This window comes from Bufo gargarizans, chromosome 1 (genome assembly GCF_014858855.1).
Source record: "Bufo gargarizans isolate SCDJY-AF-19 chromosome 1, ASM1485885v1, whole genome shotgun sequence".
NCBI classification, from domain to species: domain Eukaryota; kingdom Metazoa; phylum Chordata; class Amphibia; order Anura; family Bufonidae; genus Bufo; species Bufo gargarizans.
This window is the reverse complement of record NC_058080.1, coordinates 690,484,118-690,498,786: the sequence shown is the minus strand read 5'-3', so window position 1 is coordinate 690,498,786 and position 14,669 is coordinate 690,484,118. Positions and strand designations below refer to the sequence as shown.

The 14,669-nt window shown below is 42.9% G+C and overlaps 1 protein-coding gene across 1 annotated transcript in view; it reads left to right on the top strand.

The window, feature by feature from the left end:
• Positions 1-14,669, top strand: part of HCN1 (hyperpolarization activated cyclic nucleotide gated potassium channel 1) — a 456,888-nt gene that overhangs the window by 105,491 nt on the left and 336,728 nt on the right. Inside the window, exon 2 of the mRNA XM_044276220.1 lies at positions 7,575-7,998. Coding sequence (XP_044132155.1) covers positions 7,575-7,998 — 424 coding nt within the window. The remainder of the gene's footprint in view (positions 1-7,574; positions 7,999-14,669) is intronic.

The following is a 14,669-nucleotide window of genomic DNA, read 5'->3' as shown; positions in this document are numbered from 1 at the left end:
CCAGCCATATGTAATCAGCCCCCAGCCATAATTCAGCAGCCCCCAGCCATATGTGATCAGCCCAGCCATAATTTAGCAGCCCCCAGCCTCAGATCACAAAAAAACACTTACCTCTCCTGCTCCTGGACGCCGCCTCTCCTCACCGCCCGCGATCTTCTCCCTCCTGCTGTCGGCTGTGCTGTGAACCAGCGCGCACAGCGTGAGGTCACAGAGCGCCCGGGTGAGTGCTGGGGCCTCCTCTCAGCATATCCTAGGCCAGTGATCTCACATTCTTTGGTCGCTCGGCCTAAGCGCAGATCAGTCTCATAGAAGTGAATGGGGCTGAGCTGCAGCACAAAGCACAGCTGCTTTCCAGTGGACTTCACTATGCTTGGAAAACCCCTTTAATTTAAATTAAAGAAAAACTCTTTGAGTTTGTTCCTTTGCCCTTTTCTACAACTGCAGAATATGGACAACGCCTTAGTTTTTTTATTTTTATTCCATGCATTCTTTGCTTGTGAGGAATTTTTTCCTTAGCTTTAGGGCTTATGCATAGGAACATATTTTGTTTCCGTGTCTGTTCCGTTTTTTTGCCGGCCCGTATGCGGAACCATTCACTTCAATGGGGCTGCGAACATGGAAATGACTTCATGTGCATTCCGTTTCCGTATGTCTGTTCCACAAAAAAATAGCATATTTGAGGTTACATATGTCGTGTCTCAGGAAAGTCACATAACCAAAAACATTTGTGTGTCTTGACTGCAACAGTCAGATCACAGAAAAGTCACAGTTGCTTCGTGGACTATCATGGTGAAATCACGTGTGACCTCTGACCAAAAACCCAAGTGTTGGATTTTTTTGCTAATAGAATTTCACGTCTCGAACCCACTGACAATCATTAGATGCAAATGTGATGTTGCAATGCAACATTATGATCTCCATGATGTGCAACATGTTGCCGTGTAGCCCCTAGCCTTGAAGACAAAAAGAAACAATTGAAACCAGCTGCTACATAGTGCTTGAGATTGCATTGTGACTTCTTGCTATGAGAGTGGTAGGGAGAGCTGTTCAATCACAAATTCAGAGATTACTCTAAGGGTAAATTGAAAAGTATAAAAAAATATCAAGATTCATAAGGCTGAGAGTAGTACTCATAGATTCTGCAGTATATTATTCATTCCATCGTCTGTTTAATCCTTAGGCACACCACGATGTACAGTTATCTTGTGGTGCGGTGTAAGAAGTGTGGAGCAGGTTCAATCATTGAGCTATGCGATGGGAGCTGGCAATCACAGCATCTGTGGGGTTAAGTAAAGGAAGGTGGCAGGGGTCTGATCAGTGGTCATGACAACCTGGGGCCTTACAATGTTCCCAGGCCTGTCATGGTTAACTACCTGAAAAGCCATGCATGAGGCACGGTGTCATAGGCAGCCTTTTAGAATCCCATAGACTGCAATAGTATTCTACTGCGGTCTAAGGGACAAGCAATCAGAAGATTGCATGTCCCTTAAGGCCTTATGCACACAGCCGTTGCCCGGCTGTGGCGGTATTGCGGCCCGCAAACAGCAGGTCCACAATATGTGGGCACCGACTATGTGCTCCCCACATCATGGATGCTGACCCATTCACTTGAATGGGTTCGCAATCCGGAGCTGTGGTGCGGAACGAAGGCACCGAAGAACTACGGAGTGCTTCAGTGGCGTTTCTGTCTGTGCCTCCGCAGCACAAAAAAATAGAACATGTTCTATTTTTTTGCAGTGCAGATAGATCACGGACCCATTCAAGTTGAATGGGTCTCGATCCATACCGGCCGCCGCACAGACATTGCCTGTGCATTTGGGACCACAAATTTGCGGTCCCCAATGCACGGAACGGCCACACAACGGCTGTGTGCATGAGGCCTTAAGGGGACTTTGTTCATTACAGTGAAAAAGATTTTAAAAAATTAAGAAAATGTAACAAAAAACCACAAAGATAATAAAAATTCTAATAACCCCCTTTTAAATAAACAAAATGAACATGGTATCTCTGCATCCAAATATGTTTGAACTATTAAAATAAAATAAAAATATTTTCCAGGGCTCCAGATGGCAACCAAAATGGTCGCCAATGCGACTTAGAATTGCTAAATGTCTACAAGACTTTGTAGTCTTGTTGCCATTTGTGCCTAGACCCTCCACTGCTCTGCCTCTCACACACGAGAAACTGACATGGCACGTGCTGCTGTCAGCGCGTGCCACGTTCTTCTCAACAGCACAGGGGAGAAGGAGGCAGCCCCTCCCCCCTGTTCCGCTGCCACCAATGGGCTGATAGCAGGGAGGAGGAGGGGAGGGGCTGTGGCCACTGTGCCACCAATAAATATAGTTTATGCTTAATACAAAGGCAGGCCGCACCTGAGGGGTTAATAGCAGCGGATCGCAGCGCGCAGTCATAGAGGCCGGGTATGGGATATGGTCGGCACCCGCAGTGCAGCCTGCGTTTGTATTAAGCATAAACTATATTCATTGGTGTATATATAGTATTATATAATATATGAGGGACTCGAGATTCACAAAACAGATGGTAACTTAGCAGTTCAAAAATTTCTAGTTACAGTCATTAAGCTCGAGTCTGAGCTAGAACACCATTCGCCCGTCACGTGATATGAGCATTTCAAGGACAGCATCCTATAGACCCATTCTATGCAGCTCATCATTGTAATCATAATACCACAGCACGGCATGTTGTGACCGCTACTATATAAAACCTGTCCTGCTGAAGAAATGAAAAAAAAATCATAACGCAATGCTGAAATTTTAATCTTCGAGTCTTGTACTGTGCAACACATATGTCTAGCTTGGGGGATGACCTGCTTTCCTTGGAGTGTATTTAGAAACTACATGGGATTTGGATTTTCTTTTTTTTCACTCTTCCTTTGCATAATTTATTGCATTTCGAGTGTGCATTTTGCAGCAGCCAACACAATAGCAGATGCAATCGGGGTCTTTATTTATTTTTATTTTTTTGAAAGATGGCTGAAATCACTGTTCTCCGCACAAAGAAAACTCTGTATTCAGTTGAAAGCATTTTAATTGCTAACGATGTCATGGTTACTCACAAGATGATCTCTTCAATCAGCAGCTTGCAGTTCTTAGAGAATCAACGTGTCGGCACCGGTCTCCACATCTCTTATTTTTTTTGGATCATTTTACAAGGATCTATTGATTCATTTAATTGGCACTGTGTACTGTAATAATACTGTCCAGTTCTCTTCTGGTCTTAATGTGATAGAACATAACCAATGTGTTGGGCAAACTGATCTTCACTATCAGCAACATGGATGATATTCTTGCATAGGATGGAATTATTAGCACAAAAATAGAAGTTGTCTTGAACGACTATGGTAATGTTTGTTCCTGATTAAGAGACTGTTAACAATGCGCAATCAACCCTAGCTGCAGAACATGACAAGAAAACATTATTATCAAACTGGAGCACAAGTTCATTCCTGACCATTGCTGGTTATTACCTTCTTCTACCAGCTGCCACTCATACAACTTCAACATTTTGGAAGCCTTACTTACCTATCCTATAATAGGATTTAATAGTAATTTCAAACCATCCATTGCTCGAGGCTGGGTATATTTGGACTAAATGTCCTCAAAGTCTGTCATACTTCATTGTCATGTACACGGTACAAGGCATTCAAAAAGTCTTCAGACCTTTTTACTTTTTTCACATTTTATGTTATAGGCTTGTATTAAAATAAAAAAAATGCAATTTTAGTATTCAGACCCTTTACTCAGGGCTTAGTTGAAGCACCTTTGGCATCAGTTACAGCCTCCAGTCTTCTTGTGTATGATGGCATAAGGCCTGCACACCTAGATCTGGGGATTCTTCTCTGCAGATTCTCTAAAGCTCTATCAGGTTGGATGGGAACCGTCTCTGGACAGTCATTTTCAGGTCTCTCTAGAAATTTTCAAATGCATTCAAGTCCAGGCTCTGGCTGGACCACTCAAGGACATTCACAGTTGTCCCTAAGCCTCTCTTGTTTTGTCTTGGCTGCGTGCTTAGGGTCATTGTCTTGTTGGAAGGTGAACATTTGTCCCATTCTGAGGTCCAGAGAACTTTGGATCAGGTTTTCATTAAGAATAGCTTTGTATTTTGTTCTATTCAGCTTTCCCTCAACTCTGACCAGTCTCCCTTCCCCAGCTAATGAAAATCACTCCACAGCATAATACTACCACCGCTGTACTCTGTTGTAAGGATGGCGTTGGGCAGGTGATGAGCATTGTCTGGTTTCCTCCAGACATGACGCTTAGAATTGAGGCCAAAAAGTTCAATCTGGGGTTCATCAGACCAGATAATCTTGTTTCTCACAGTCTGAGTCCTTTAGGTGCTTTTTTTTTTTTGTTGAAAACTCTGGGCTTTCATATGTCTTTTTACTAAGGAGAGAGAGGCTTCTTTCTGGCTACTCTGCCATAAAGCCCAGATTGGTGGAGTGCTGTAGTGATGGTTAACGTTTTGAAATTTTCTCCCATCTGCACACTGAGTGACTATTGGGTTCTTGGTCACCTCACTTAGGGCTGGTTCACACGAGCGAGTCCATTGCGGGAATCACGCTCCGTGTGTGAGTGTGATCCTCTGCTCTGGATTTGCAGGAGTGCACGGCATTATCATGATTTATAATGCTATGTGTCTCTGCTTGACCTTATTTCTACAGAATCATACTGACAGCTTTATGTCACTATGATTCTGTGGAAAAAAGGCCGTGCAGAGACACATAGCATTATAAATCATGATAGTGCCGTGCGCTCCTGCAAGTCCAGAGCAGAGGATCACACTCACACACGGAGCGTGATTCCCGCAATGGACTCGCTCGTGTGAAACAGCCCTAACTAAGGTACTTTTCCCCTGAATACTTAGTTTGGTGGGGCATCCAGCTCTAGGAAGAATCCAATTTGATCTAAACTTTGTCCATTTAAGAATTATGAAGTCCATTGTGCTCTTAGGAACTTTCAGTGCAGCAGAAAATTTTCTTTCCCTTCTCTAGATCTGAACCTCCACAAAATCCTGTCTCTGGTCTCTGCAGGCAGTTCTTTCCTGCTCATGCTTGTTTTTTCATTATGGAATATTGAGTGCAGATTGTTGGGGAAAACTTGATTTTTATTTTATTTTAGCACAATGCAACGTAACAAAATGGAAAAAGAAGTGTCTGAAGACTTTCCAAATGCACAGTATTTATAATAATTGCTCTTTGCACTTCACCAAAAGGGGTTGTCCAGTACTTTTATATTGATGGCGTATCCTAATATCAAATTGGCAGCGATCCATCAACTCGTATCCCCACTAATAAGCTGGAAGTACTGTAGGTACCAGAACTACAGAGCTTCGTCCTTTGTGTGGTAGATGGAGCAGGTACCTGTGATGTGTTCCCATGCACTTCACTAGGAGCAGCACTGCAGTAACCAGTGGACAGAGCTGTGTAGTCCCGGCACCAGAACTGCTGCAGAACAGCTGTCGTGGGGGAGTGGAGGTTTTGGACCCCTGCCAATAAGATATTGATGGTCCATCCTGAGAATAGGCTATCAATATAAAAGTACTGGACAAATAGTTCATAAAGCATTGCTATGTGCACATCTATGGAGCACCCAAACCTCCTATAATGTGTGGTGTGTCTACTGCAGGAGTATTGTATTTAGGGCAGGATGCAGCTTACAATTTCCAGTTTTATATAAAGGCACAATAAGGCTTTATAGACTTGACTTCTGGATTATCATTTTAACAAACTTTTGGCATGTCATAGTGATGCCATAGGTTTTGGCAGTCTATATGCTGAGGGCTACACTGATATCTGAAATGTAGGGACAAGTAGAGTAAACAGAAACAAAGCATGATCATTGGGGATCTCAGCACCCAGACCTCCAACAATCGAAATTCCTGACATGTCACTGGTGGGAGAATCTGTCCACAGGACAACTATTTGTCATGTACTCCACAAACCTGGCCTTTATGGAAGACTGCCAAAAAGAAAGCCATTTTTGAAAGTATTCCATAAGAAATCCCTTTTGCAGTTTGCCACAAGCCATGTAGGTGACACAGCAAACATGTGGAAGAATGTTCTCTGGTCAGATGAAACCAAAGTTGAACTTTTTAACTTAAATGCAAAACGCTATGTGTGGTGGAAAACTAACACTGCACATCACCCTGAACTATGAAATGTGGACTTGGCAGCATAATGCTGTGGGATTATTTTGTTCAGCAGGGGCAGGGAAGATGGTCAGAGTTGATGGGAAAGTGGATGGAGCTAAATAAAGGGCAATCCTGAAGCAAAACCTTGTAGAGGCATCAAAATCCTTGAGACTGGGGTGGAGGTTCACCTTCCACCAGGAAAATGACCCTAAACATACAACCATAGTTACGTACAATGGTATGGTTTATAGCAAAGCATATTCATGTGTTAGAATGGCCCAGTCAAAGTCCAGACCTAAATCCCATTGAGAATCTGTGGAAAGACCTGAAAATTGCTCTTCACAGATGTTCTCCATCCAATCTGACTGAGCTTGAGCTATTTTGCAAAGAAGAATGGGTACAAATTTCAGCCTCTAGATGTGCAAAGCTGGTAGAGACATACCCCAAAAGACTTGCAGCTGTAATTGCAGCGAAAGGTGGTCCTACAAAGTATTGACTCAGGGGGGCTGAATACAAATGGACGCCACACTTTCCAGATTTTTCTTAATTAACATTTTTGAAAAAAACATGTATCATTTTCTTTTCACTTCATACATACTTGCTACTTTGTCTTGGCCTATCACAGGAATGCCCAACATGCGATCCTCCAGCTGTTACGCAACTAGAAGTTCCATCATGCCTGGACAGCCTACAGCTATCAGAGCATGCTGTGAGTTGTAGTTTTGCAACATCTGGAGGGCCGCAGGTTGGGCATCCTTGGTCTGTCACATAAAATCCCCCAAAAATAGATTTGAGCGTGAAAAAATTAGAAAAGTTCCAGGGGTACGAATACATTTTCAAGGCACTGTATGGGGCATATAGCTTAGCCACGCTACATTCATCCTCATCCCCACTGCGGTCGAACAGGACTCTTCTCTAGTAATCAATGAAGGTCCCAGCAGTGGGATCCCACCAATCCTACCTTTATGACCTATCACTTGGGATGGGAATACTCCTTTAACGAAGCTACTGACCATGACCCAGGAAGAGACCACAGGGATCAATGATCCCTATTGTACACATGCAATAAGCAGGTCGCTGATATGAGAGGCCATCAGTCAATGCAAGGACTGCGGTACAGGGAGATAAAGAATGAATGAGTCACATATACAACACATGCTATTTATTGCAGGAGTTTTTGTGTTCTTTAATGAGACAGAGCTGAATCAATATCCACTAATTTGCAGCATTCACAAAGACGCTATGTAAATGTGGAAGACTTTGCTTTCGGAGTTTGATTGCTATAGAGAATGCCTCATTATAATGCATTCTCGCAGAATCCAGTGCTCGCTCCTGTTATTATCATGCAAATGAAATGTGACAGTACATGATGTCATCTCTGCCTTCTGACTATGTCGTATTTTTATTTTTGTATTTTTTTGCAGGTTTTACTGGGACCTAATAATGCTGATTATGATGGTGGGGAATCTTGTCATTATTCCAGTCGGGATAACCTTCTTCACAGAGCAGACAACAACACCGTGGATTATATTCAACGTCGCCTCCGACACCGTTTTTTTATTTGACTTGTTCATGAATTTTAGAACTGGGATTGTCATTGAAGACAATTCTGAAATAATACTAGATCCCAAAGTCATAAAGATGAGTTATTTAAAGAGTTGGTTTGTGGTGGACTTCATCTCTTCTATCCCTGTGGATTATATCTTTCTCATTGTCGAGAAAGGCATGGATTCTGAGGTTTATAAAACTGCCCGGGCACTACGCATTGTGAGATTTACAAAAATTCTCAGCTTATTGCGCCTGCTGCGACTTTCAAGATTAATTCGATACATTCATCAGTGGGAAGAGGTAAGAAATCAGTTTTTTTTTCAGATTTTTTATTTTATTTTATTTTTGCCATTTATTTTTATATTACTTAAATCATCACATTAGTTTGTACTAAATGAAACTTTGACTTATTTTATCACAATTTCAATTATATAAACAGTTAAAGGTATGTAGACATCAGGCCAGTTTGTGTGACTTAGGCCTCATGCACACGACGGTGGTGTGTTTTGCGGTCCGCAAATCGCAGATCCGCAAAACACAGATGGCGTCGCGTTCCGCAATTTGCAAATTTCCGCAAAGAGCGGACAAGAATAGGACATGTTATATTTTTTTAGCGGGGCCACAGAACAGAGCAACGGATGCGGACAGCACACTGAGTGCTGTTTGCATCTTTTGCAGCCCAATTGGAATTAAAGGCTCCGCATCCATGCCGCCAAAACGGCGGCTTGGATGCGGACCAAAACAACGGCCATGTGCATGAGGCCTTAGGCTACATGCACATGACCGTGCCCTGTTTTGCAGTCCGAAATTTGTGGATCTGCAAAACACGGATGGCGCCCGTGTATTGCAGAATGGAACGGCAGCCCATTATAGAAATACCTATTCTTGTCCGCAAAATGAAAAAGAATAGGACATGTTCTATTATTTTTGCGGGGCCACGGAACGGCGCAGTGGATACGGGCAGCACATCGAGTGCTGTCCGCATCTTTTGCGGGCCCATTGAAGTGAATGAGTCTGCATCCGAGCCGCAAAAAATGTGGCTCGGATGTGGACCAAAACAATGGTCGTGTGCATGTAGCCTTATTTGGTAGGCCTCATGCAAATGACTGTGTCCAGTTTGTGGTCCTCAAACAGGGGATCGGCAAAATACGAGTGCATGCTGCATTTTATTGCTGACCCGTTGACTTCAATGGTTCCGCGGTTTGGTTTTTCATGCAAACTTTTTAAAAATTTGTAGATTGAATTTCAGAGTAATCTGGACCTTTTAAAGATTTATTATGGTTTTTCTATTTACGACCTTGATTACGTTTCCAAAAGCCAATCTGATAGATTTGCTAGTGAACAGCACTCTGGGACCTGCTATGAATTGGAATAGCTTCAGGCTGCACAAAAGAGTCCAAAAATGTTCATTAAAACTTATTGCAATAAAATGATTTTTTTAGTTCAAAATGCATGTATTTAAATAAAATAAAAAAAGATTATCTAAACGTATATCTAGCCATTAACCTCACAATTCTCCCAGAAGTGAACCAGGACTAAGGAGGTAAAACAAGTGACTTCTGTGCAGAAATTGACCTGTGATGCAGATTCTCTATGGCATGTCAATATCTGCTGTGCATTTGCATTGTGGATTTTTATTCCTTTTAATGTAGAAAGGTGAAATCTGTAGTGTAGTCCACAACAAAAAAGGCTACTGCTGGATTTCCAGTGTAAATATCTGATGGATGTGGACCCAGTCTTAAAGGGGTTATCCAAGAGTAAGCAGGCCTCCCAGAGTGGCTGACCTGTGGTGGAGATCATACTTAGGCCTCATGCACACAACTGTTGTTTCATTCCGTGTCCGTTGTTCAGTTTTTTGTGATTTTCTGCGGACCCATTGACTTTCAATGGGTCCGTTGAAAACTCGACTAATGCACCGTTTGTCATCTGCTTCCGTGATCCGTGGTTCCAGTCCGTCAAAAAAATAGAACCTGTTCTATTTTTTTCACGAAAACGGTTCGCAGACCCATTCAAGTCAATAGGACCGTGAAAAAACGTGGAGGCACACAAGATTGTCATCCGCGTCCCGCGTCCGCGTCCATTTTTTCCCTATCATTTGCATGGCAAACTTGACTTAGACTTTTTTTTTACTTTCCTTCATGTCTGGTGATCCTCCAAAAATAAAGGAAGACACACGGAAACAAAACAAAAACGGAAACGGATCACGGAACAACGGAACCCCATTTTGCGGAACGGAACACAACAACGGTCGTGTGCATGAGGCCTTAGGCTACTTTCACACTTGCGTTCGGAGCGGATCCGTCTGGTATCTGCACAGACGGATCCGCACCTATAATGCAAACGATGGTATCTGTTCAGAACGGATCCGTCTGCATTATATTTCTGAAAAAAATCTAAGTCTAATTGTTAGTCAGACGGATCCGTCCCCATTGACTTACATTGTAAGTCTGGACGGATCCGTTTGGCTCCGCACGGCCAGGCAGACACGAAAACGCTGCAAGCTGCGTTTGGGTGTCCGCCTCCTGAGTGTAATGGAGGCGAAACGGAGCCATACTGATGCATTCTGAGCGGATCCGCATCCACTCAGAATGCATTGGGGCAGTACGGATCCGTTCGGGGCCGCTTGTGAGAGCCTTCAAACGGAACTCACAAGCGGAACCCCGAACGCAAGTGTGAAAGTAGCCTTACCTGGTCCTTGCCACTGGGTTCAATGTCTGACACACCTGGGCTGGCCTTTCCTCCTACCAGCCAGTACCAAAGCCGGCTTCGGATTCCTATTTTAATATGTTTTGAAATACTCAGGTAGGAATACTGAAGTCATTCACTGAAGTCTTGTGCAACTTCGGCCAAGACGGAGTTTGCTACACGGAGACAATACATTTTAATGCTGTACGGAAACAGCATTACAAACAACGTTTTTTAACAAATCAACTCGCTCAAGCCTATTCTCTAGTATAGTCTCCATAGCACAAGATATGTGATTGAGATGTCTGCCATTGGCTTGATTTCGATGAAACAGGAGCTACAGTAAGCTGCAGTAACACAGCATGACCACCAGGGGTGCACCACCAATGAGGCCAAGTCAGGCGATCGCCTCAGGCAACCCCAGGTAGGGGCAATAGGGGGGCAACTGAAAGGCCATGGGCTGAAGGGAAGGGGTTAGGTTAAGAAATTGGCATTGGGGAGTGGGGGCGCCCTTTCAGTTTTTGACTCAGGCAGCAGAAAGGCTAGGTGCACCCCTGATGACCACTACATGACTGGATGGAGCTGGCGGCTTCTGGCTCCATCTACTATTATGTCCGCCATCCACAGCTGCTGAGGACCAATCGGTGGGGGTGCTTGGTGTCGAACTCCCCACCAGTCTGATACTGATGTCCGATCCTGCTGTATACAGATAGTGGCCTTTGGTTTGGTTGGTATGAGATAATCGGCATACTATATCAAATAAAGTATTAACGAAAAAAGAAAATCTATTCACAATGGTGTCTTTTTAGGGAAAAACATGACTCCCCTGTGCAGACTTTGAATATAAAGAGTTTCCAGCTGCAATCTTGAAAATGGTGATGAATTGAAACACAAAGACCCTGATTTATCAAGATCCGCATGTACTCTTACTAAGGGCCGCGTCACCGGAGCAGACGTTTATGGGATCATTTATCAAACAGGTGTAAAGCAGAACTGGACTGCCCATAGCAACCAATCAGATTCCACCTTTCATTTTCCAAAGGAGCTGTGATAAATGAAAGGTGGAATCTGATTTGTTGCTATAGGCAACTAAGCCACCAGTTTGATAAATGACCCCATTCCTTTATAATGAGGCGCAGAACTTGTCCTACGGCAATGTGTGCACCAGACGGAAATCAACTGCAGCTCGTAGCTCTCTCAGATTTCAGTCAACATTTACCTTAAATGATGACAGATGTGCCAAGGCCTAGGTTTTGCGACCTTTTAACGCCAAAAGCACGGTTATTTATACATTTCCTCCAAGTTTTATTGGAGTCCCTATTATGCAATATATACCCAATTCTTACAGGGCCAGACAAGGGTCCATTGAAAGACATTAAAGGGGTTCTCTCATCTCGCCATTACTAAGGCGAGATGAGCCTAAACCCCGACCACCAGCTGTGCGGGAGACAGCGGAGTGGGTCGGCACTGCGTTATTTCAGTAGCTATCATTGCAGTGCATGGGAGCTACAAAAACAGCGTAGCACAGCAAACGTAATTAATTAAAGAAGTGATACTTACCCCATTGATAGCTTGTATTCATATGGACACGAGTGTCCTTCAAGGCGTTAGACATACCCTTTAACCTCTTAGTGACCACCAATATGCGTTTTAAAAGTGTAACTGTCATTCTTTTTGTTTTTTTTGCAATGTATCGGGGCAGTGATACTGACCATTTTTGTAATTTAATTTAATTACTGAAATCATACATTTCTATTAGAAAAATAGCTCTAAAGTGGCCCATTTTGAGCCTTAGCAACGCTCCTCTGTCTTCTGTTTACATAACAGTGGAGACTTGCTCAGCATTGACTGTGTTATGTAAACAGAAGACAGAGGAGCGTTGCTAAGGCTCAAAATGGGCCACTTTAGAGCTATTTTTCTAATACAAATGTACGATTTCAGTAATTAAAGTATATTACAAAAATGGTCAGTATCACTGCCCCTATACGTTACAAAAATAAAAAAAAGAATGACAGTTACATTTTAAGGCGGTAATTAATGGACCTTAGTGACCACCTATTTTTTAAGGCGGCCCATTCTAACTGCTGAACAGGTTTCCTGTGCAGAGGTGAGCTGGGGCTTCGCTTGCACATTAGAGCCCGGCTCCTGCTCTAATGACCCGGACAGGCAGAAGCGCAGATCTGAGCCATTTAACCCCCAACAGAGACCACAGAGTCTATGCCATTACAGAGGGAGCGGATTCTCTCTGTATCCCATTGGCACCCCGGGAATGAAATTGTGGGGTGCCAATGTCTGGGCACGGCAGCTTTTATTGTGTACAAGTAATAAAACATAAAAAAACTATGGGGGAGATTTATCAAACTGGTGTAAAGTAGAACTGGCTTATTTGTCCATAGCAACCAATCAGGTTCCACCTTTCATTTTCGACAGCTCCTTTGGAATAAAAGTGAAAGGTGGAATCTGATTGGTTGCTATGGGCAACTATGCCAGTTCTTCTTTACACCAGTTTGATAAATCTCCCTCTATATGTATTTGGTATCACTGTAATCGTAGTGACTCAGAGAATAAAGGTATCATGTTATTTATGGCGAAAAATGAACTCTGCTAATTTTCTAACATGAACACTTAGTGGCAGTATTGCTGTTTTTTCCTCCCCCCCCCCCCAGAAAGAGTTAATAAAAGTTAATCGGTAAGTTATGTGTACCCCAAATTGGTGCCATTTAAAACTATAACTTGTCCCGCAAAATAACAAGCCCTCATACGGCTTCATTGGTAGAAAAATAAAAAAAAGTTATCGCTCTCAGAAGGCGACAGTTAAAAAAATGACAAAATTGCTTGGTCAGCAAGGCCCCAAAGCAGGGAGAGAAATGTCAGGGCGTCTCATCCTGATTCATTTTTGCCCTGGGAATTACTGTGCTGTAGCCCCCAGCCAGACCTCGCCCTCCATTACACTTTGTCCTAAATAAATTCTTTCCCCTTCACGAGATGAAAGTGTCTAATTCACTCAGTTCCTGAAGAAAACAGCAGGGAATGGTATTAGGTTCACCTATAAGTGTTGAGAACCTATTGTGATAAGCTTTCATTTTCCTGAGAAATAAATATTCTATCTTTTCTGCCCTTTAATAGACCAGGGAAATGTATTCACTAAGAGATCAACCGAGTGAGAAACGAGATCAGATTGTAGCGCGCTAAGCAGAAATGCCAAGCCTAACCTTTGCTATTAATTCAAATATTACATTGTATTTAATATTCCCTTTAATTTGTCTCAGCCGGCGATGCGGATGGTAATATGGCGTACACCAGGAATCGCCCAGTTTGACCTTAATATATTTATATCCGGAGGGGAAGTAGAGTCTATTGGAGGCACCGTAAGGACCCAGAATAGTTAATTATATTTGTTACAGATCCCAGGCTTTTTTTGCCCTAAGAAACAATATTTTTAGTAACATTTGGTAAATTTCATTTATTCTGACAGGCTTAACATAAATATGTAATGTGCCATTTTACAGTAGCTGCTGTGTGATGCAGTTTTGGGGGAAAAAAGCGTTATTGGATTAACTGCTTTCGAGTGACTGCGTTTCCCTCTATAGATAACGACATGGTTAGATATGGAAGAGTTCATTTTATATGGGTGGTCATGCAGGCATTAAAGTGATAACATTAAAGGGGTCTTCCAATTTCCATTCACATCCTTTAAAATAATATTTTATGAAGGTCGCTGTAATGTATTTCTTTTACCTTTATTTTAATGCTCCTATCTTACGTTCTGGGCTGTGGTCACATGTCCATTCCGCTTTTATTTCCTGTCCATGGATAGGGCAGAGATAGGGGGGGGTGTGCCTGTAACTAGCTGGGTGGGAGGAGCTATAAACTAGCTGGGCGGTGCTGGATCTGCGGCTGACAAAGGAGAAGTGCTTCATGGGTTTGGTTGGATACAGGAAGTGATACCTACAGGATGGAGACAAACCGGAGGGATTGGTTAACATAGCGAGAACAGGTCAGGAGAGTCCAAAGTGAAAAAGCATGGCAAATGTGTACATGACGTGAGCAACTACATAAGCGTATCACAGTTATCTCAGAAAGCCCCTTTGCGGGACGTAACTTGAAGAGGAACCATCAGGGAAAAATCTGCTGCAAAATCTGTATGACTTACATGTCGACTTGTCTCAGATTTTACCCTTTGCATTGTAAAGGGTGAAGTCTGCATTGAAAATCTGCAGTATAAACATGACATTTAGGATACGACCACACGGCACTGTCATAATCCGGTTGGTTTGCGGCCGTGC